Source organism: Hylobates moloch, unplaced genomic scaffold, assembly GCF_009828535.3.
Source record: "Hylobates moloch isolate HMO894 unplaced genomic scaffold, HMol_V3 SCAFFOLD_8, whole genome shotgun sequence".
Taxonomy (NCBI): Eukaryota; Metazoa; Chordata; class Mammalia; order Primates; family Hylobatidae; genus Hylobates; species Hylobates moloch.
The window spans coordinates 79065877-79085350 of NW_026652283.1; the positions used below are offsets into that span (position 1 = coordinate 79065877).

Genomic DNA, 19474 nt, shown 5'->3' on the forward strand with positions numbered 1-19474 from the left:
CCTGGGCTGGAGGAAGACACTATTTATAGTTCCCCCGTGGCCCAGCCCCCTCTCCCTTGCAGGGTGACAGTATTCCCCCTCCTTCGGGCCACTGACAGATGAATGCCCCTCAGAGCACCCCTAAACCAGGAGAGACCTCCCAACACTCTCACACCCCTCCAGCACCACCCTGACTTCATCCAGGTCTTTCCCTAACCCCCCACCCTCCCCACGCTGTCCCGTGCCTACCCCGCCTGCTGCTCCCCGGCCCCAGGTCGGTCAGGGAGCTGCCTCCTAACGAGCCTCTGTCCATCCTGCAACCAAACTGGCCAGGGCCACTGCACCCTGCAGCTCCAGAGTGGGGTCACCCTGCCCAGCACTCTGAAGAGAGAGAAGCGACTCCTGCGGCTCCTGCAGCCCCGCCTCCCCAGCCCGCCCTAGGCCCGCCCCCACAGGGCTGCTTACAACTGTGAGGGCAGCGCCAGTGCCCCCACTCCAGTCAGCCGGCCGCGCTCTGGCCAGTACAGTCTCCCTCTCCCGCCAGAGCTGCCCATGCCACCCAGCGTCTGCCTTCATGTCCACCTAGAGTTATCTGCACAGCCCAGAGTGCCTGCCCCCTCTGCGGGCAAGCCTGTCCGCACTGCCCAGAAAGTGAGTTCTGTCTCTGGCCCAGCAATGGAGTTGGGCTGTGAAATCAGGCAAAACCTAGTCCTTCCAAACCAAGGGACCAGGTCAGTTAACCGGGGAGCTAGGGAGGAAGGCAGAGAAGCCAGGTATGACTCACCCCCCAGGTGTCGCAGCGTGGGTGCACATGACTGGGATTCTCGCACGTCCCATCCTTCAATCGCTTTGTGTTTATTGAGCACCTCCTGCTGCAGGACCTCCATGTCTGCTACATACACAATGCTCACAGGCTTGTTTGTGTCGCTCTGCTTTACAGATAAGGAAACCGAGGCTCGGAAAGGTGAACACCTTTGCCCAGGACAATCCGTGCGTGAAGCAGGACAGAGTTTGGTTGGAGCCCTGGGAGCCTGAGCCCTGTCTCCTGTGAGCCCTGCGTGTCCCTGGTTTGAGGCTGGGGATGCAGGGTTAGTTACATGGGGAGGACAGGGCCTGGCCAGGAGTTGTTCTTGCTTCATGCAGGTTTGGGGGACAAGCACCCACTCCTCTCAGACCCCTCGCATACCTTTACCCTGCTCACACACACTCATAGCTGTCAGAGACTCAGCCACACACGCGCACATGAGCCCATAAGGCAAGGCTGCCACGGTCACAGGCTTCCTGTGTTCGGGCCTTTGTGCCTGGAGACACCCCTCACAGCCCCGTCCATCTGGGGCAGGTGCTGCCTCATGGGGCACAGAGCAAGCAAGTGACCCTCAGCCAGCATTTCTCTGTGTGGTGGCCTATGGGATGACAGACCTGTGGGCCTCAGAGGGACTTGTCCTGGAGGCAGTGTTGAGCTCTCGTGTTGAGGCTCCTGAAATAACATGATGATGACCGCATGTGGTGGTGTCCAGTGTTCTGTGACTATGGGGCCCTCAGACATAGCAAGACTCGCCACAGCAGTGACCTTACGTGGCAGCATCCAAGCTGTCCAGACATATATTAGGTCTGTGGGGCACACAGGCAACACTCCATGTGGCAGTGACCCAACTTAGCAATGTCCAATGTCCAGGCTCTCCAGACACACTGTGACTCTGTGGGGCACTCAGATCTGATATGACCTGCATGGCAGTGGCTCCATGTGGCAGTGTCCGGACACTCTATGCCCAGATGTGGCAGCATCCGTCCAGCTGTGTGGCTGCCCTCCAGGTCTTCCCATCCAGGGTGGCCCTATCACTGTGACTCCCTCCCTCAGGCTCAGCGGCGGCCGACACGGGCCAGGATGCGGGCGTTGGTGGTGGCCTGCTCCCTGGCAGCCCTGGCCCGGGCTTGCTCCAGTAAGATCTGCAAGAGGCCGATGGGGACATCCAGCGATAGGACAATGCGTGAGCCAGGGTGGCAGGTGGGGCTGCGGTGGCTCTGGGCAGCCCACGGCCATGTGGGAGCAGCTGAGGGGCTCTCTGAGGCTGCAGGTCGGGGAGTGGTCTGGGGAGAATTCTGAGGGCAGAGCTGGAAGGTTGGGATAGGGGTCACTGGGACAACCAGGACTCTGCCCAACATCAGGACCATCAGCACCAGCAGAGCACACCTGGTCATCATGAGGTCAGGCTGCAAGGAGAAAATGGGCTCAGGGCAGGGGCTCTGGTCAGTTGGGGTCCATGGACAGAGACAGATGGCAAGGGCAGAACGACAGAGCGCGGGATGGAGAGAGAGGAAGACACCAAGAAAGGGGTTAGAGAGGCCAGGCCAGAGACAGAGAAGGGGAGACAAGAGGAGAGCCAGAATGAGACAGAGAGGCAGAAAGCAAGACAGAAAAAAAGAGACAAAGAAATCCAGAGACAGAGAGACAGCAAGAGAGGGAGATGAAGGAGATGGAGGCAGAGCAAAATGGAGACTAGAAGAAAAAGACAGAGACAGAAACCATCCCAGAGACAGAGAGCACGATGGAAAGAAAGATTCAGACAGAGAAACACAGAGTCCACAGGAGGGCAGGCGGTTCTCAGCAGGAGAGCTTGCAGCTTGCAGGAAAGAGAAGGGCAGGAATTGGGTCTCAGAGGTAGAAAAGCAGCCAGAGATCCCAGAGCCCCCTGGGTCCAAGCCCTCTATAAAGCCAAACCCCAGATCCACTCAACCCCCAAGACCCTTCCCATCCCGACCTAACCCAGTCCTACCGCCACCAGCTGCTTCTGGGGTAAGTCAGGCTGCCGTGGCTGCCTGGGGCTGGGGCCAGGCAATGCTGTCCTGTGGTCTGACCCTCTACCCCGCTTCAGGGCCCATTTATCTCCCTCAGCCCTCTGGGGTGGGAGCTGGGACATGCTTCCTGGCATGAGGCAGCCCCCCATCAATGACTCATCCCTCCCGGGGGGCAGTGGAAACATGTCGTTAGCCCCCAACCTATCTACTCTTTTCTGGGGACAAGTTGGGGACTGAGAATCACAAGACAGTGACCAGGACTGGGCAGAGGGACTCTGTACCCACGCAGAATAATACCAACCCCCCGAGGAAAACCTTCCCCCTTGACACCCCTATCTTTCCAAACAGTCACAACAGGAGCCTTTTAAAACAGCAGCTTTAATGCCCCCCAGAATCAGCACCATGTCATCACAGGCTTGGGTCAAGGGGCGGGTCAGACGCCAGTCACATCCGCTCACTGCCCACAGCCACCCCCCACAGTGAGTCATCTGCCAGGGTGGCAGGAGCCACAATGGGGGTTTGTCCACAGGGGGGAAGGCTAGACCCACGGGACCAAGTCACTGAAATAACGGACATGCACACGCACGCTCATGTGCACACAAGCCTCTAGCACCAAGGGGAGGGACAGTGGGGTTCTGCTGAGGCCCCGACTCCTCCAGGGGATGCTGAATCTCAGCTCATTATCTGGGCCTCAGTCCTGGGCAGTACCTGGTGAGGACAGGTTGGAAACGGTCGTCAGCCATCTGACCTTCCCTGGAGAAGCTCAGGCAGAGGCACCCAAGGGGAGGGAGCTGAGGCTACAACAGGAAGTGGGGGCTCTGACCTCAGAGGGGTCCATACTTAGGTCTTTACAGGAGGGAACATGGAAGGGGACCCTACTGGGGGCTCCACAGCTGGGGCTCTATATTCAGCTCTTTGGTCTGGGCATCTGCCCCAGGTCCCCTACTGTGAGGGAGCGTCTCCTCCAGGACCCTGACCTGGAACCCTGGCCCAAGGACTCCTCCCCTAGAACCCGATCCAGGCAGGCTCAGTGCCCAGTCCCCCGCTGCGGGGGCTCAGCCCATACCTGTCCCCCGGCTCTGGGCCACCCGGGGTGGGCAGCGGCGCTCGCAGGCCTCACGGGTCCCAAAACGGTTGGCATTCCCTCCACAGCCGCCATAGACAAAAGGGTGACAGGCCTCTGTGCCACCTGTCACAGCCCGATGGTACCAGCGCAGGGTGTAGGCAGTGCAGGAGCCCTCATCCAGCGGCAGGGAACAGGGGTCTGGGCCAATGGGGTCAAGTCAGCAGGGTTTGTGGGAATCAGAGAGGGTTACAAGGTCAGGGGGAGGTCAGCAGGGCTCAGCTCTGCCTGCCCCTCCCCAGGCCCCACTGGGCACAGCCCCCCATTCTCACCGTCACTATCCCAAGGGGCTTCAGGGTCCTGGTACTCCTCCACGGAATACTCGGAGTATTCAGAGTACTCATCATCCTCAGGGGGCACCCGCTCTGCAGGTAGGGCAGGGTGTGCTGGAAGCAGTGGCTGCTGGCCCCCGGGGCAAGGTGGGCAGCACTGATCTCCACTGTGTGTACACAGTGCCCATGCGTGTGCCCTGCTTGCAGACCCTATGTGCTTGGCATGTGCCCTGCATTCATGGACACCCATGTGCATGTCTGGGACCCAACCATAGCTGCCCCACGGGTTCAGCTGTCCTCACCTTCCTCCTCTGCATGAGAGACGCGGAGCACAGGCACAGCATGGAGCTGGGAGCCGGCAGTGTCTGCAGCATATCTAGGGAGGGGTCCTGGAGCCAAGAGCAGGGGCCTCAGGGCCCTGAAGTTACCATGGGCAGCCATCCCAGCCAACCCTGCTGAGAGGACCCCAGTTGATAGGCAGGGCAGAGCCTGGGGTGAAGAAAGTTCTGGGAGTAGAAAACTACTCACGTGATCCAGATGCGATGAACTGGCCCTGGCAGGCTAGAGGGGGCAGAGAGGGATAGAGAGACAATGACAGAGAGAAGGATGGGAAGATGGAGAGACAGACAGAGACACACACGCAGAGGGGTAGAGAAACACAAAGAGACAGCAGGAGAGTGTAACAGACAGGAGAGAGAGGAAGAGAGAGGGTGGGAGGTAGATAGAGAGATGGAAAATGAGAAGAAGGCAGAGGAGAGGGAAGTTGGGAACAGGCCAACAAAAGGCAAGAGACAGAAGCAGGCCAGACACAGAAACAGGCAGGTGGTGCAGACAGAGACGGGAAGAGACAGCTTCACTCTGATGCCCCTCCCACCGGGTCCAGGTCAGGCCCAAGGGGACCAGCTCTGCTCCCACCATCATCCCGCTCCCCAGACAGCCAAGCTGGACATCTGAGAACACTGCATGGCAATCCTCATCTGCCTGTGTGTCTCCCTCCACTGGGGACACGTGTCATGTGTCAGTCCTGCAGCACACGTGTCCTTCTGTGTATCCATCCATCCCCCCATCTTCTTGACTGCTTGCCCTGTAAGTTCTAGGGGCCTGCCTGCCCTTGCCTAGGGTGCTGGGGTGGAGCGGGAGACTGCAGGCTGGGCACCACTCACCGCAGTGCTGACTCATCTCTTGGCGCACAAAGCCCCGGATGTCATCCTCCTGGGAGCAGAAGACCACGGGGACCATGAAGAACCCATGGCTCACAGGAAGGACATAGGGCACATAATGCAGGGACTATGGTGAGACTGCATGGAGCCAGGGCCCAGGGGTCAGGGTGCTGGGTGAGGGAGGCAGGGCCCCAGCCCACCCAGGCCCATCCAGGCCCATCCAGGCCCACACTCACCGTCAGTGCAGCTTCTCCCTTCTCACCTCGAGGGCCGGCAGGCCCTGGCCACCCCTATGTGCAACAGATGGGACCAGGCTGTGACCTCTGATCTCAGGGACAACAGAAGTCACCCCGATCTCTGACCCAAGCCTGGGAATCCCTACTCACCTGCTCCCCTCTCTCTCCAGGAGCTCCAGGGGCCCCAGGAGCCCCCACCACTCTCTCTCCAGGGGGACCTCGCTCACCCTGTCAGACACAGGGACCAAGTGAGCAGGGTCAGAGGCAGTGGGGATCAGGAGTCAGGCAGGTTGGAGGTCACAGCTTCAGAGGTTGGGGCAGGCAGGCTGGAGGATGGTTAAGAGGTTGGAGGGGTAGGGAAGGTTCAGGGATCAGGAGTCAGATCTGGGGCCCCTTACCTTCTGGCCCTGAAGTCCTTCGGGGCCTCTGGGACCAACACTGCCAGGTGGCCCCGGGGGACCAGCAGAGCCATCATTTCCACTGGGGCCTGGGAAGCCCCCAATTCCTGGGGTTCCCTGGGGAGATATAGGACAGAGTCAGTAATCAGAGGCCCCAAAGATGGACCCTCTCCCAAAGGGCACGCTCCCCTCAATTCACCATGACCATGGCCTCAACTCACCCGCTCCCCTTTCTCGCCCTGGTCACCCTTGGGGCCTGGCTGCCCATCAAAGCCTCGGTCACCCTGGGAACAGAAGAAGCATGAGAGAGACCTTCTGCCCTGACCTGCCTCAGCTCTGGAACCTCCCTGAACTCCCATGAGCTCCCTGGCCTAATGCCCAAACCTTCTGTAACCCAAGCACCTGTGAGCCAACCAGATGTGATCCCCATGACTCCAACTCCACTATAGCCCCCTGCCCTGAGGCACGTGCCCCCTCCACCTCCCATGCTTTCATCCTAACTCCACTGTGACCCCAACCCACCTTGACACCTCAAGACCAGCCCCACTTCAGCCCCCAAAGTCCCAACCCTCCACAGCCTTCCTTGTCCCTACACCCCCATGACCCGACCGTGAGCTTCCCTGCCCCATCCTGACTCCCTGTCATGTCCACTGTCCACAGACCCTGTACCTTGGGACCGATCAGGCCCTCCTTGCCAGGGGCCCCCGACTGGCCTGGCACACCAGGCTCCCCCTGGAGAAAAAAAGACACGAACTTGGCCCCCGTCCACCCGTGGCCCCCTCATTCTGAGCGTGCCCACACTCACCATCTCTCCTTTGTGTCCTGCCAGCCCGGGGCGGCCTGGGGGACCAGCTTCTCCCTGCAGGCATCAGGCAGTGGGGTGAGCCTTAGGCCCCAGGCCACGTAGCCCCCCAGCCCCCAGCCCCTCTGTACCTTGTCTCCCTTCTCTCCATCAAGGCCACAGGCTCCTTTCACACCCCGTTCACCCTGAGGGAGAAAAGCAGATGAAGAAGTGATTCCCAGACACCTCACTCTGTGACCCCCTTCACCCTGAAACCAACTCCCCAAACAGGCCTCAGGTACTCCAACCTCTGACCCAGCGCCCTAATATCTGACCCCAGGTCCCTCGCCCTTCAACATTAGGCCTTCCTGACCAGAAAAAACCAATCTTGTTTCTTTCCTACCTTGAGGCCCCGGGGACCCATGAAGCCAATATCTCCTTTTTCTCCTCGGATACCAGGCACTCCATCCTTTCCTGGGGATCCCTAGCAGGGAGAGGGTCCATGTGAGGTCAGAGGAGGTCAGTGAGGGACCAAAGAGAATCGCCCTGGATAGTGGGTAGGGAACACCATGGGGTGGGGGTCACCTCTGGAGGCCAGAGCCACGGGGGCTTGCCATGGGGACAAGGGTCACCGTAGGCAGGGGATAAGGGTAACCATGGGCAGGGGACACCATCATAGGTGGCTACTGTGGAGGTGGGGGACCCTGGGCAACATGAGGACACCATGAGAGCACTGGGTCACTGTAAGGTCAAAAGCTACCACACTGGTGGGACGACCATGGTGACGGGGGCCCTCTGGGGACAGGGGGCCCCTGTGGGAGCAGGGGCATCTTACCGGGTCACCAGGGATCCCTGCTGCACCAGGTTGACCCTGTGAGAAACACAGATGGGGAGCCCTTCAGTGAGACTGTCCCCAACATTGGTCCATCCGCTGCATGTGTGGCCACTCAGATGCTCAGTGGCCGGGGCCCAGGGCACACACAGATCCCGGATGAACACACATGGGGCCAGCAGCGAGGGAGCCAGAACCCCCCGCACTTAGAGGACCCCCAGGATATGTGTGTGTGTGTGATGCTGGCTCTGGACCTGGGCCTGGGCCTGGGGCAGGACTTGCCTGGGGTCCTGGGAGTCCACGCGGTCCTGGCGACCCAGCCGAGCCCTTGTCACCAGCCTCTCCTTTGCTGCCCTGTGGGAGTGACCAGGAGAGGGATTCAGTCAGGACCAGATCAGGCTGGGGGCTTAGAATACAATGAGCCTGCCAGCTGGGGCAGAGCTCGAGTCACTCCTGAATGGCCCTAGCGGCACGCCCTCCCAGCCTGTGCCATAGCGGGTGGAACTGGGGGCTGTAGTCCATGGACTGGCTCATTTCTCACCCCAAAGACTCCAGACCCTTGCCCCGCCCTCTTATCACCGGGTTCCTCATCCCATCTGAAGGTGCTTCAGATGGGGACACCCGAGGAGCCCCCTTCCTGTCCCTCTAGGGCCCCTCATAGGGCCAGTCCACAGAGCTCTCCTAACCTCACACCAAGACCTTGAGCCCTCCCTAGAGCCCCTCCTCTCAGCCACTCCATAGTCAGCCACAGAACCCCTTCCCCCTGAACCCCAGAAAGCCTCCTCCTGTCCTCCCCTCCTGCCCTCACAGATGCTGTGGAACCCCCACAGCCACAGGACCCCACAGAGAGTACACCACCCTTTTCCCTGTACCTTGTCACCAGGGTCCCCATTGTCTCCCCGAGGTCCTTTGTCACCATCCAAGCCCCGAGGCCCTCGTTCACCCTGGGTTGGTTTGGGTAAGAAGTCACAGTAAGGGGCTGAAGGTCCCTCACCCTCTGGGGATTTGAGCTCTCAGATGCCCTGGGCCAGCCCCACGGGGTCCCTCTCGCACCCAGGGGAGACCCAGTCTGCATGTGGGCCCACTCACCATGTCCCCCTTGGCACCCCGTGGCCCTGGAGGCCCCAGGATCACGGCCGAATCTCCCTGAGGGGGCAGGGAGAAGTTAGAGGAGTCGGGAGCACCCTGGCCCCTGCCCTGCCCTCCCCGTGCCCACACTCACCTTGTCACCCTTTAGTCCTGCAGTCCCAACATCACCCTATTGGGTGAAAGAGTGTGAGTCCCTCCCAAACTGGGGAGGCCCTGCACCTGAATTCTAATATCATACAAGATCCACTCACCCACCCCACTCACTCCAGGACCTTCCCCACGTTCCTACCTTCTCCCCACGCTCTCCCCTGCTGCCAGGGGGCCCCTGTGTGAGAGAAGGTGACCGTGAGCTACAGGAACCAGGGCAGTGGAGGACGGAGGAGGATCGGGGGGAGGAGGGAAACAGTGGGGACCAGACAAAGGGGATAGGGGTAGACAAGGAGGGCCAGAGGGCTAGGGAGGATGGCAGAGAGTCCTGGGGTACAAAGGGCACAGGCAGGGGACTGAAGTCACAGCACTGTCACTTTTCCCAGCGGGACCCACCGTGAGTCCTCGGGGTCCCTCCTGGCCGGGGCGGCCATCTTCACCCTGGATGGTGACATTAGGTTCATTAACTCAGAGGTTGGAAATCAGAGGCAAGAGCTGGGATGAAGGGAGCTCGGCTGTGGAGTAGGACATACGTACCCGGACGCCTGGCTCCCCACGCTCACCTCGGGGCCCGGGCAGCCCTGCTCCAGGGTCTCCCTGGAGACCAACAGGACACCGGGGATCAGTGAGGGGAATCAGTGGGGGGACGCAGGGTCATGGGAGGTCAGTGGAGGCTGGAGGGGGTGACAAGGGCACAAGAGACAGCCAGCAGCCCTTGTCCCACCTACCTTGTCTCCTTTGAGTCCAGAGGCCCCAGGTGGTCCCTGTAGGTCAGAGTGAGGTGAGGTTCCTGTGGCTCTCAAAGAATCTCCCCCAGCACCCCACAGTGTGGCCCAGCCCCCATCCTAAGTCCTCACGAGGACAGGAAATCAAACACATGGGGCTTTAGGGCACCTCTACTCACCACTGACCCCGGTGGTCCAGGTGGCCCCAAGGGGCCTGGGACTCCTTCTCTCCCTGGGGGGCCTGCCAGACCCTACCAGAAAAATGGGGCAAGAGAGGCAGAGAGTGACTTGGGAACCTTCCTACCCTCTGCCCTCTCAAGACTGGGAACCCCCGAGGCAGGGCCCCCTCCTCACCCACCACGGATTCACCAAGCTCCTACATGCTGTTCCCAGCCCCTCACCCGCTCTCCACTAGGGCCTGGCTGGCCCATCTCTCCTCGAGGGCCTGTCTGACCCGGGAACCCAACAACACCAGGAGCACCGGGGGCGCCAGGGAGGCCCAGATCTCCCTGAAATAAACACAGCAAAGGGAGGGAATGGTCAATGCAGGACCCCTCCCAGGACTCTCACCAGAACTCCCTCTTCCTCCTACCTCCAGCGGCTGCCCGGCCCGCTGCCCCCACAACTGGTGATGGGGCATTGACTTACCTTCACACCTGGAGGGCCAGGAGGCCCAGGGGAGCCCGGGACCCCGACTCCTGGATCACCCTTTTAGGAAAAGAGGCATCAGATCAAGCTCAGGGAGTCTCAGGACCAGGACCCCAGCAGGGACCCTTCTGGGTACACATACCTTGAAACCTTTGGGTCCTGGAGCCCCTTTCTGACCCTAAAAAAACCCAGCAAACAGCATTTGAGAGGGTAGGAACATGAGCACAGAGTTCAGACATGGGCCGAAAATATTCCCAGGGGAGCTCTGATGTGACCATGAACACACGGGAACTCAGACATGCGACCAAGAATTGGCTCACAGGAGCTCAGACATGACCATGGCCTATCTCAGGACAGCACAGGCAGAGGGACGCTCAGATACAACCATAGACAGGTGGGAGTTCAGGCATGGCCACAGGCACATGGAGCTCACACATGAGTGCAGACATCTGGCTCCACAGACATGAGTGTGGACACACGGGCGCTCAGAGGGGAACCCCAACACGTCCACTCCCGGGTAGAGCAGGCGTGGCCACAGGCTGAACACTGGCAGCCAGGGGCAGGGGAAAGGAGGATTGTAAACACAGGACCAAGGAGAGGTTCACAAGAACTCAGGTGTGTCCTGAGATCTGGGAGATCAGACCGGAGCACACGTGTGCCCAGATGTGGTGAGGAACAGACCAAGGACAGGCACACAGAAGCCAAGGCAGGGCCGCCAGAGCTCAGAGTGTGGAAGCTGACAGCGTGTGGCTCCCTGTGATCCAGGGAGCAGGCTCCTGGATGTTGGGACATGCAGCCCGACTCAGGGGCTCAGACATGTGCCCAGGCCCAAGAGTGGCCCCTTATGGCCGCCATCACACTCAGGCCAGGCTCGCCCTTGCCTAGGCCCCGGACTCACATCTTCCCCAGGGTCTCCGGGCTCCCCTGCACGGCCAGCTTCACCCTGCACAGAATGGTCGGTGAGGGTTGTCCGGACTGAGCCTTCTCTGCTCAGTACTCAGGCCCCAGGGTCAGCCCACCTCACCTTCTCGCCTCGAGGCCCTGGCAGTCCTCGGTCACCTTTGGCTCCCTGTTGACAGAGGTCAGGAGGCAACACAGGCATCAGTCACAGAAAGATGAGACTCCAGAGGGAGGCATGGGGCCAAGGCTCAAATATGGAGTCTACTATGAAAGCTGAGGGTCATGAGGGTGGGTAAATTATGGGTCAAAGGTCAGAAGTTAGGCCACTGGAGAGACAGGACCCCCAGAACTTCTGCTGTCAGAAGTTCCCTACTTACCGGCTCACCCACCAGGTCTCCAGCAAGGCCTCCAGGCGCTCCCTGGTAAGGGGGAGAGGTCAGTGGGATTCCTTGGCTCCCACCAGTTGACCCCCCCTCACTGGCAGCCCCACACACACTCACCTTCTCTCCCTTTGCTCCAGGGAGCCCGACCACAGCCTGTGGGGAATGCTAGTGAGTTTCCTCCTCCTCCCCTGCCCCCACCCTGCCACCCCTATGGCATTTGGAAACAGGCTTGTGGGTGAGGCAGAGGAGTTGCTGCAGGGGGTGGAAGTCAGGGTCGAAGATCACCTGTCCAGGGGCCCCCGTGGGGCCAGGTTCTCCTTTAGGTCCGACAGGGCCGGGCAGACCTGGTGACCCCTATGGCAGAGCAGCATGAGGAACTCAGTGCCTCTCCACCACCACCCCTGCTGCCCCACTCCTCATATTTCAGGCCCACAGCCGGGCACCACACCCTAGCGAGCTGCCCCCAGAACACATACTGGCACACCAGGGCTCCCTCTGTCTCCATCTTTTCCACTGGCACCATCTCGACCTGGGGCTCCTGGCTTCCCTGTCTCCCCCTGAGAGGGAGGAGCTCTGTCAGGGCTGCCTGTCGACCCCTGACCCTTGGAGCCCAATCCTTGACCCCCAGAACTCACCACTTGTCCAGGCAAACCTGGAGACCCCTGTGGACCCTGAGGGAGAACAAGTCAGATGTCAGGGTGACAATGGACACAGGAGGACATGAGATAACATGGGCCCCAAGGAGTGAAAACACAGTGTCCCTGCAGGGGCCACAGGGACTCACTCACCACAAGGCCTGAAGGGCCGGGGGGACCAGGAAGTCCCACAGCTCCAGTAGGTCCAGGCAGGCCCTGGAGGAAGAGAAAGTTCAGGGCAGTGCCAACCCCACCCATCTCTCTATGACCCTAACCTGTGAGCTAGGCCACTCACCCGTCCTGGAGGTCCTGTCTCTCCAGGCTCCCCCTGCAAACAACCCAGAGACTGCATGAGCAGAGCCCATGTGGCCAGGGCTCCTGGAGCTCAGCCTCATTGCAGGAGATGACAGCCCAGGAGGCTGGCGCACACTACCCCAGGCACGGACACGGCTCGAAGGAGCCTCCTCCTCCCATCCACACACCTAGACTTACCTTCAGGCCAGAAGGTCCCTGGGGTCCTGCAGGGCCAGCAAGACCCTGGAGAAAAGGGTCAAGGGCAGGGAACAGGGCTCAGGGATTAACACAGAGAAGGCCTGGCTCATCAGCAGTGGCCAATGCCTATCCCAGCCCTTCCAGACCCTCACCAGGCAGTGCTCCCTGGTCACTCACCGGGGCACCAGGTGGTCCAGGGTCTCCATGACCACCCTGTTGGGGAGAAAAAGAGTCTGATGAGGGGGAGTTAGCTTCACCCCACCAGGGAAACTGAGGCAGTACTGCTCACTGGGGCAGGGCACAGGATGGGGGCAAGACAAGTGAAGGTTCTTGGGTACTCACCACTGGGCCAGGGGGGCCTCTTGGACCCTGCAGACCCTACATAGAGAGGGCATTGATGAGCCTCAATCTGGGCCTCACTTGGGCCTGTTCTCAACCTCTGGGGGCTTTTTTCTTGGGGGTCAATTTCCATAACTTGCCCTTTGCAGTCACAGATAACACCTACCCATGGACTTCCTCTCATAGATAGCACACACAGGCCTGCACACACACATCCACATACAACCACACACACACAGACACAGGCACACACAAGCAGGCACACACAGAGAGGCACATAGACACAGGTACACACAAACACACACACACAGAGACATGCACACACAGCAGCAGCAGCACCTAGCAGAGGGTCCAGAGCCTGGGGCCAGGTGCTTCAGCCACCACTCACCGGCTTCCCTTCAGGCCCAGCCACACCACGCTCTCCTGGTAGACCCTGCAGAGAACAGGTTTAAGGCCTTAGTTTCCTAGTTCCAACTTCCCCTCCACCCACCATCTCCCTAGACAGAGTCAGGACCCAGACAGTCCCAGGCAGTACAGACCCCAGCCCTGTACACAGGACAACACATGTGAGAGCCACCTTCTTGCACATTTGTGGCTGTTGGGCAAGGACTTACCGGGTTGCCATCCTGACTCCTCGGTCCAGGCTCTCCCCGGTCTCCTTTGATGCCTGGCACACCCTGAAGGCAGAGTGTCGTGCCCTGAGCCCCTAGTCCCTGCCACGTGCCCAGGTACATATGCACACCACCTCTAGTGTGCCCCCAGAAAGGAGGGGGGCTCTATGGAAGGGTGGAGAGAGGCCTCACCCTGTCTCCTTTGGGACCTCGGTCACCATCGCTGCCCGGCTCCCCCTGTGAGGATGAGATGTCCAGTCAGTCCCTGGTGCCATGGCAGAGGGTGGCCCCGAGCTGATCCCACACACTGACCTTAGCACCCTTGAGTCCAGGGGGTCCCTGTTCTCCAGAGAGTCCAGGACCTGGCTCATCCACAGACACCTACAAACACAAGGTCACAGGGGAGAGATGTCTCTGTCATAGAGGCATGGGGGGGTCATCACAGATCTCAGGATCACAGAGGGTTATAGGGTCAGAAATTCCAGGGTTATGGCACACACTACCATATTTCTGGGGACCAAGCTAAGGGTGGCTTCCTGGTCACTAGTCACAGGCCTAGGGCAGGGATGGGGTGATCACCTTGGGGCCAGGGGGTCCAGGGGGCCCAGGGGTTCCAGGGAGGCCAGGAGGGCCATCTCTGCCCTGCAGGAAACAAGAAAATGGGGTGGCAGCCCCAGCACAGCCTCCAGACAGCCTGCCCCACGGAGCCCATCGCAGCGCACCTGTTCTCCACGTTCTCCTTTCTCTCCCCGTTCTCCCTGAAATGCAAATAGCGGATGAGGGCCAAGCCCATGGGTGGGTCCCACCCCTCCCAACCCCTCTTCCCTCACTCTCCTGGTCAGCCCCCAGCCTCACCCTCTCTCCTGGCCTTCCTTCCTCTCCCACACCCCCAGCCCTGCCTGGGAGCCCGGGAATACCAGGCTTTCCAGGCTCCCCGGCAAGGCCAGGAGGTCCAGGGGGGCCCCTCTCCCCAAGGGCCAGGCCAGGTGGCCCCTGAGGGCCAGGGTCTCCACGGTCTCCTTTCAGCCCGCGTTCTCCAGGAAAGCCGATGGGGCCCTGCAGGAGTGGAAGAGAGAATGCTGGTGGCTGTACAGCTACACCCCCCACGGGGCACACCCCACTGAGCCACCTCTGCTCACCTCCTTGCCTGGGGGGCCCCGTTCGCCTGAGTCCCCCTTGGGGCCTCGACGCCGTTCGGGTACAGGCAGGAAGCTACCAGAGCTCTCATCCCAGGTCTCCACGATCTCCCGCAGGGCAGACGCCTGAGGGACAGCAACAGGTCAGAGGAGCGGGGTGCATCGCTGCAGCCCCCATGCCTGTGGGCACCACTAGCCCTAAGGGCCCCCACTTGTCCCTACCCCCAGCCCCTAAACAACCCACCTTTATGCCAGCAGTTTCCAGCAACCGATCCACATTCTGGGGACAAAGGCTGGGTGAAGGGCTGCCCATGACAGAGAAGCTCCTGCCTTCTGCCCCACACAGCCTCAGGAAAGCACCTCCACACACTTTTCCCTAGGCCTCTTGCCCAGAGCACCCTTTAGCACTTGGTTGAGGCATGGCTGGAGACCCATGGGAGCCCCTTTCTGGCGTGTCCCCACTGCCCAAGTTCCCTTGAGTGTGGACTACAAGAATCCCAATGGGGCAGGGCACTGAACACACAGCACAGAACCTATGGAGCCTCATGGCAAGGGGAAGGGGATGGCGAGGTGGCCCCAATGGGCATGCAAAACAGAGTCAAGGGGACATCGCAAGCCTGGCTCACCGGCACGCTTCCAGGCTCTCCTCGCAGGCCACGCTCTCCAGGGAGGCCCTGGAGAGATGAAGACAAACTGCTAGGAACCAGCCGATGGGCGTGCATGTGCACATGTGGGTGCTGTGGCTACCCGGGCATGTGGAAAAGGTGGGGGCCTCACCTGCTCCCCTTTGGATCCAGTCTCCCCACGGTCACCCTGAAAGCAAGAATGATCAGGTGGGGAAATGGCCCCCAGCCTGGTCAGCCCCTCACCATGCCCCCTACCCAACATCCGCACTCACCTTGGGGCCCGCACCTCCTGGGACACCAGGAAAACCCTGAGATATGGCAGAACACAAAGGGGTCACAAAGGCCCATGGCTTCCTGGGAGGGTTGCCCGTGGAAACATAATGGCTTCTAATGCTCTGAAGTCCCAGAATGACCCAGGACACTCACCTGGCCAGGAGGGCCCACTGGCCCTGGGAGGCCTGGAGGCCCCTGGGGTCCAAGGATACCCGGAGCTCCATGCTCACCCTTGGGGCCATCACGACCCTGTGAAGGATGCAGCCAGCATCAGGACCCTGAGACCTCAGAAAAGAGTGGAGTCATATTCTCCCAGGGTCAGGGTCAGGGGTCAGAGGTTGCAGAAAACTCCAATACTCACTTCTCTCCCAGGGGCACCTGAATCTCCTTTCTCTCCCTAAGGAAGACAAGGATACTTCAGGCATGGCTCCAAGCAGAGACCAGAGAGACCCCAGGTGGGGGACTTTACCTTCCTTCCGTCTTCTCCAGGGTCCCCAGGTTCTCCCTGTGGGCAGAGGACTCACATCAGCCCAAACATTCACTGGTGTCTGGTTGCAAGACACTATCTTGGTAGATTTCAGATGACTGTGACTGTATTTCTGTGCCTGTAGCTCCATGGCTGTGTGTGTCTTGGAGCATGGCCTGTGGCCGTCGAGTGAGCTGCTGCATGTCTAAGGGTGTGCCTGCACAGGCCTGCTCACCCCAACAGGCAACTGCACACATGTCCTTTGACTCTGGCTCTCTAGAGGTAGCTCCACATTTATGCATCTCTGGGTTGGTGATTGTCCACATGTCCTGGGTGTGTGCATATCCATGTGTGTCTTAGTACATGTACCCATGGGTCTGTGTGTCCTGGTCTGTTTGCACATCTTGGCCCATGTCTGCATATGGGCATGGGCTTATACATGTCTCCAAAGGCCCCCAGTGCCTTGAGAGTCATGTGTCTTGGCATCTGTCTGCAACTCTTGTGTGTAGCTCAATGTGTATGACCATAAGCGTGTGGGTGACAATATAAAGTCATGGGCCAGCATGTCCTAGCACATGTCACAGGTCAGAGCCATCCATGTGTGTCTCACCATGTCTCAACACAGGTCCACATGCGGTCTTGGGTCCATGTCTTAGCACATGAGTCTGGGTGGAAGTGTCTGGGTATCAACATATCTCTAAGTGCCCCAAATGTGGCTTCACACCAGCGTGTTTGTGCCTGTCGACCTGTCTGTGGCTCTTCACCTGTGCCTATGGCTGTGGGTTATCTGGGCACGTGTCAGCCCATCCTGGCATAAATTGGCCCATTCACCTAACTCCCTATGTGTCTGTGAGGCTGCTTGTGTGTGCATATAGAACTATGTTTCCAGGCCTGGTGCAGTGGCTCATGCCTGTAATCCCAGCACTTTGGGAGGCCGAGGCGGGTGGATCACCTGAGGTCAGTTTGTGATCAGCCTGACCAACATGGAGAAACCCCATCTCTACTAAAAATACAAAATTAGCCAGGCATGGTGGCGCATGCCTGTAATCCCAGCTACTCGGGAGGTTGAGGCAGAAGAATCACTTGAACCCAGGAGGCGAAGGTTGCAGTGAGCCGAGATCGTGCCATTGCACTCCAACCTGGGCAACAAGAGCGAAACTCCGTCTCAAAAAAAAAAGAACTATGTTTCTGGATGCATCTGTATGTCTAGGCCAGGATGCATGTGTCTGCACGTGTGCCTCATGTGCTGCTACAGATCTGGGCTGTGTAGGTGTGCTGGCGTTTCTTGGCAGGTTTCACCGCAGCTGCCCTGGACACACTCACGTTTTTTCCATTCAGGCCAGGTTTGCCATCCTCGCCTGGCTTTCCCTGTGGGAACAGATCACTGGTCAGATGTTGGGGATCAGGTGAGGGTAGTAAGGGGGAAAGGGGGTAACATGAAAGTCTGGACTCACCGGTAATCCAGGGGGACCAGAGGGGCCAGGGGGGCCCTGTTCTCCACGGAGGCCCGGAAGCCCCTGGAAAAAGTCTTTGTTAAGATTTATAGGGCCTCTGAGATATCCCTTGGGGCACACCCCATGGACTAAGAGGACCCCAAAAAGATCTCCCTCCAGGGTAGAGACCCCCAGGACTGGGAGGTCCCATTGAGATCCCTCAGGCACAGACCCCATGGATGGGGGCCCCTGCTGAGACTCCCAAGGGAAGAACCCCCCAGAACTTCGAGGGCCTATGAAGACCCCCAAGGCAAAGAAGGTCAGAAAGGGGGATTCTACTAAAACCTGTCTGCCAGGGACTGAGACCCTCCCAAAGGCAAGGCTGAACCAATCCCCTACCAACTCTCTCGGATGCTGTGACTATGACGATCTGGTCGGAGTTTACGCAGCCCCCTGAGCCCCATCTGTCCCAGCATCTCCCCTCACTTACGTCTCTCCCTGGGTCCCCGGCTTTGCCTGCAGCACCCTGAGGAGAGACTCAAAGTCAGTTCATCATGGTCATGGGGTCAGGGGCTCTAGTCCCTGTGATCCTAAGGCCTGCATGGCAAGGACATGCCCCACCCAGGTAGGGCTCTGGGAGAAGACACAGACAACAGGTCTCGCCCCAGAGCTGGTCAAGGCCAAGAACAACCAACGAGGCTGGGGTCTAGGGTCCTCATGTGAAGGGGACAACCAGGCAGGACTACCAAGACTCACATTCGGCCCAGAGGGCCCAGGGGCTCCTGGTTTCCCATCCAGTCCGCTCCGGCCATCCAGCCCAGGGGGACCCCGGTCACCCTGTGGAAAATAGAGTGGTAAGAGGCCACCAAGGCCGAGGTGGATCTGATAACTCAGGCTCACATCATGAGAAACCTCCACACCCTCTCACCTTTTCTCCTGCTGGGCCTCGGACACCTGGGTCCCCCTGGAGGGAACAGGGTCAGATAAGAGATGAGGGCAAGATGGGGACTTGGCAGATGGGGCAAAGTGCATCACTCACCTGTGGGCCTGGGGGTCCCCGAAGCCCATCAATGCCCTGAGGATAGGGGAGGAAGAAATCAGAGCAGGCCCTCCCACCCCTGCACCCCCCAGGACCAATCACACTCACCCTTTCCCCAGGGGCTCCAGGGAGGCCAGGGTCACCCTTGGGCCCTCGAGGACCCTCTTGTCCGCGGTCCCCAGGCTCTCCCTGTGGCAGAGATAAGCTTGCTGAGGAACAGCCTTGAAGCCAAGCCATGCCCAAGGTAGAACCTGCCGGGAGGGGCACTGGGGTCTTTTTTACCCTCCACCCACAGACCCTAATACCTTCTCTCTGGCTCCAGGTCCTGTATCTACCTGTGGGGGGAATGACCAGTGAGAAGAATGGCTCAACAAGGGGAAGAGTGGTTGGCGAGGGGATACAGGGTCTGTGAGGGGCTCCAGGGATCTGCAGAGGTTTCAGAGGGGCAGTGGGGGAAGTGGGAGTTAGTGGAAGGAATGAGGGGACATGATGTGGAGCTAAAGGGGCAAGTGAGAGCAATGATGGAGGACCAGACCCAGCACAGCCCTTACCAGCCGTCCCGGGGGTCCTGGGGGACCCTGGGAAAGGAAATGATTATAGTCAATAGGAGCCCTCAGGTCCCAGGCCATGGCTCTGGTTTGCCCCAGGCTCAACTCTGCCCCCAGGTTCCCCGAAGCACCCCAATGCCAGCCCCCAGCAGGCACGGGTGGCCATCCATGCTTCCCACCTTGAATTCCAGACCCCTCATGTGAAGGCACACTGGCAGCAGCGCCAGGGAACCCTCCATCCCTTCTGAGCCCAGGACACCAGCCCTACTCACTGGCTCCCCACGGTCACCCTTGGGTCCAGATGGTCCAGGGCTGCCCTGCAGAAAGGCAGGGGTCAGGGCCACTCAAGGTAGGCAGAAGTTTGGGGAGCTTTGGAAGCACCATGAGGACTCATGGGAATGTTGGTA

At 59.7% G+C, this 19474-nt stretch overlaps 2 protein-coding genes across 2 annotated transcripts in view; both read right to left on the reverse strand.

Moving 5' to 3' along the window:
• Positions 1 to 1839: 1839 nt before the first annotated feature.
• UCN2 (urocortin 2) lies at positions 1840 to 2178 on the reverse strand. The gene has a single exon (XM_032161478.1). It carries the CDS (start codon positions 2176 to 2178, stop codon positions 1840 to 1842), a length of 339 nt encoding a protein of 112 aa, XP_032017369.1.
• A 956-nt stretch (positions 2179 to 3134) lies between these two features.
• Positions 3135 to 19474, reverse strand: part of COL7A1 (collagen type VII alpha 1 chain) — a 31091-nt gene continuing 14751 nt past the window's right edge. Inside the window, exons 55-118 of the mRNA XM_032161480.2 lie at positions 19340 to 19384; positions 19071 to 19097; positions 18825 to 18854; positions 18628 to 18708; positions 18520 to 18555; positions 18409 to 18444; positions 18237 to 18317; positions 17971 to 18006; positions 17502 to 17564; positions 17371 to 17415; positions 16051 to 16086; positions 15943 to 15978; positions 15735 to 15830; positions 15581 to 15616; positions 15460 to 15495; positions 15309 to 15356; positions 14927 to 14962; positions 14686 to 14808; positions 14402 to 14602; positions 14269 to 14304; positions 14126 to 14188; positions 13859 to 13927; positions 13739 to 13783; positions 13550 to 13612; positions 13324 to 13368; positions 12939 to 12974; positions 12774 to 12809; positions 12597 to 12641; positions 12400 to 12432; positions 12258 to 12320; positions 12105 to 12140; positions 11946 to 12026; positions 11755 to 11823; positions 11587 to 11622; positions 11464 to 11505; positions 11211 to 11255; positions 11085 to 11129; positions 10329 to 10364; positions 10187 to 10246; positions 9940 to 10047; positions 9718 to 9789; positions 9542 to 9577; positions 9351 to 9410; positions 9210 to 9254; positions 8956 to 8991; positions 8800 to 8835; positions 8667 to 8723; positions 8450 to 8521; positions 7860 to 7931; positions 7581 to 7616; positions 7149 to 7229; positions 6898 to 6951; positions 6770 to 6823; positions 6634 to 6696; positions 6186 to 6248; positions 5965 to 6081; positions 5717 to 5794; positions 5567 to 5620; positions 5334 to 5382; positions 4699 to 4731; positions 4473 to 4559; positions 4171 to 4263; positions 3842 to 4039; positions 3135 to 3483 (exon numbers count right to left, since the gene is read on the reverse strand). Coding sequence (XP_032017371.1) covers positions 3467 to 3483; positions 3842 to 4039; positions 4171 to 4263; positions 4473 to 4559; positions 4699 to 4731; positions 5334 to 5382; positions 5567 to 5620; positions 5717 to 5794; positions 5965 to 6081; positions 6186 to 6248; positions 6634 to 6696; positions 6770 to 6823; positions 6898 to 6951; positions 7149 to 7229; positions 7581 to 7616; positions 7860 to 7931; positions 8450 to 8521; positions 8667 to 8723; positions 8800 to 8835; positions 8956 to 8991; positions 9210 to 9254; positions 9351 to 9410; positions 9542 to 9577; positions 9718 to 9789; positions 9940 to 10047; positions 10187 to 10246; positions 10329 to 10364; positions 11085 to 11129; positions 11211 to 11255; positions 11464 to 11505; positions 11587 to 11622; positions 11755 to 11823; positions 11946 to 12026; positions 12105 to 12140; positions 12258 to 12320; positions 12400 to 12432; positions 12597 to 12641; positions 12774 to 12809; positions 12939 to 12974; positions 13324 to 13368; positions 13550 to 13612; positions 13739 to 13783; positions 13859 to 13927; positions 14126 to 14188; positions 14269 to 14304; positions 14402 to 14602; positions 14686 to 14808; positions 14927 to 14962; positions 15309 to 15356; positions 15460 to 15495; positions 15581 to 15616; positions 15735 to 15830; positions 15943 to 15978; positions 16051 to 16086; positions 17371 to 17415; positions 17502 to 17564; positions 17971 to 18006; positions 18237 to 18317; positions 18409 to 18444; positions 18520 to 18555; positions 18628 to 18708; positions 18825 to 18854; positions 19071 to 19097; positions 19340 to 19384 — 3783 coding nt within the window. The 3' untranslated portion in view covers positions 3135 to 3466. The remainder of the gene's footprint in view (positions 3484 to 3841; positions 4040 to 4170; positions 4264 to 4472; positions 4560 to 4698; positions 4732 to 5333; positions 5383 to 5566; positions 5621 to 5716; positions 5795 to 5964; positions 6082 to 6185; positions 6249 to 6633; positions 6697 to 6769; positions 6824 to 6897; positions 6952 to 7148; positions 7230 to 7580; positions 7617 to 7859; positions 7932 to 8449; positions 8522 to 8666; positions 8724 to 8799; positions 8836 to 8955; positions 8992 to 9209; positions 9255 to 9350; positions 9411 to 9541; positions 9578 to 9717; positions 9790 to 9939; positions 10048 to 10186; positions 10247 to 10328; positions 10365 to 11084; positions 11130 to 11210; positions 11256 to 11463; positions 11506 to 11586; positions 11623 to 11754; positions 11824 to 11945; positions 12027 to 12104; positions 12141 to 12257; positions 12321 to 12399; positions 12433 to 12596; positions 12642 to 12773; positions 12810 to 12938; positions 12975 to 13323; positions 13369 to 13549; positions 13613 to 13738; positions 13784 to 13858; positions 13928 to 14125; positions 14189 to 14268; positions 14305 to 14401; positions 14603 to 14685; positions 14809 to 14926; positions 14963 to 15308; positions 15357 to 15459; positions 15496 to 15580; positions 15617 to 15734; positions 15831 to 15942; positions 15979 to 16050; positions 16087 to 17370; positions 17416 to 17501; positions 17565 to 17970; positions 18007 to 18236; positions 18318 to 18408; positions 18445 to 18519; positions 18556 to 18627; positions 18709 to 18824; positions 18855 to 19070; positions 19098 to 19339; positions 19385 to 19474) is intronic.

Bases quoted from the DNA above. Each gene is read 5' to 3' on its own strand.
- UCN2 (XM_032161478.1), bottom strand. From the start codon at position 2,178: ATGACCAGGTGTGCTCTGCTGGTGCTGATGGTCCTGATGTTGGGCAGA.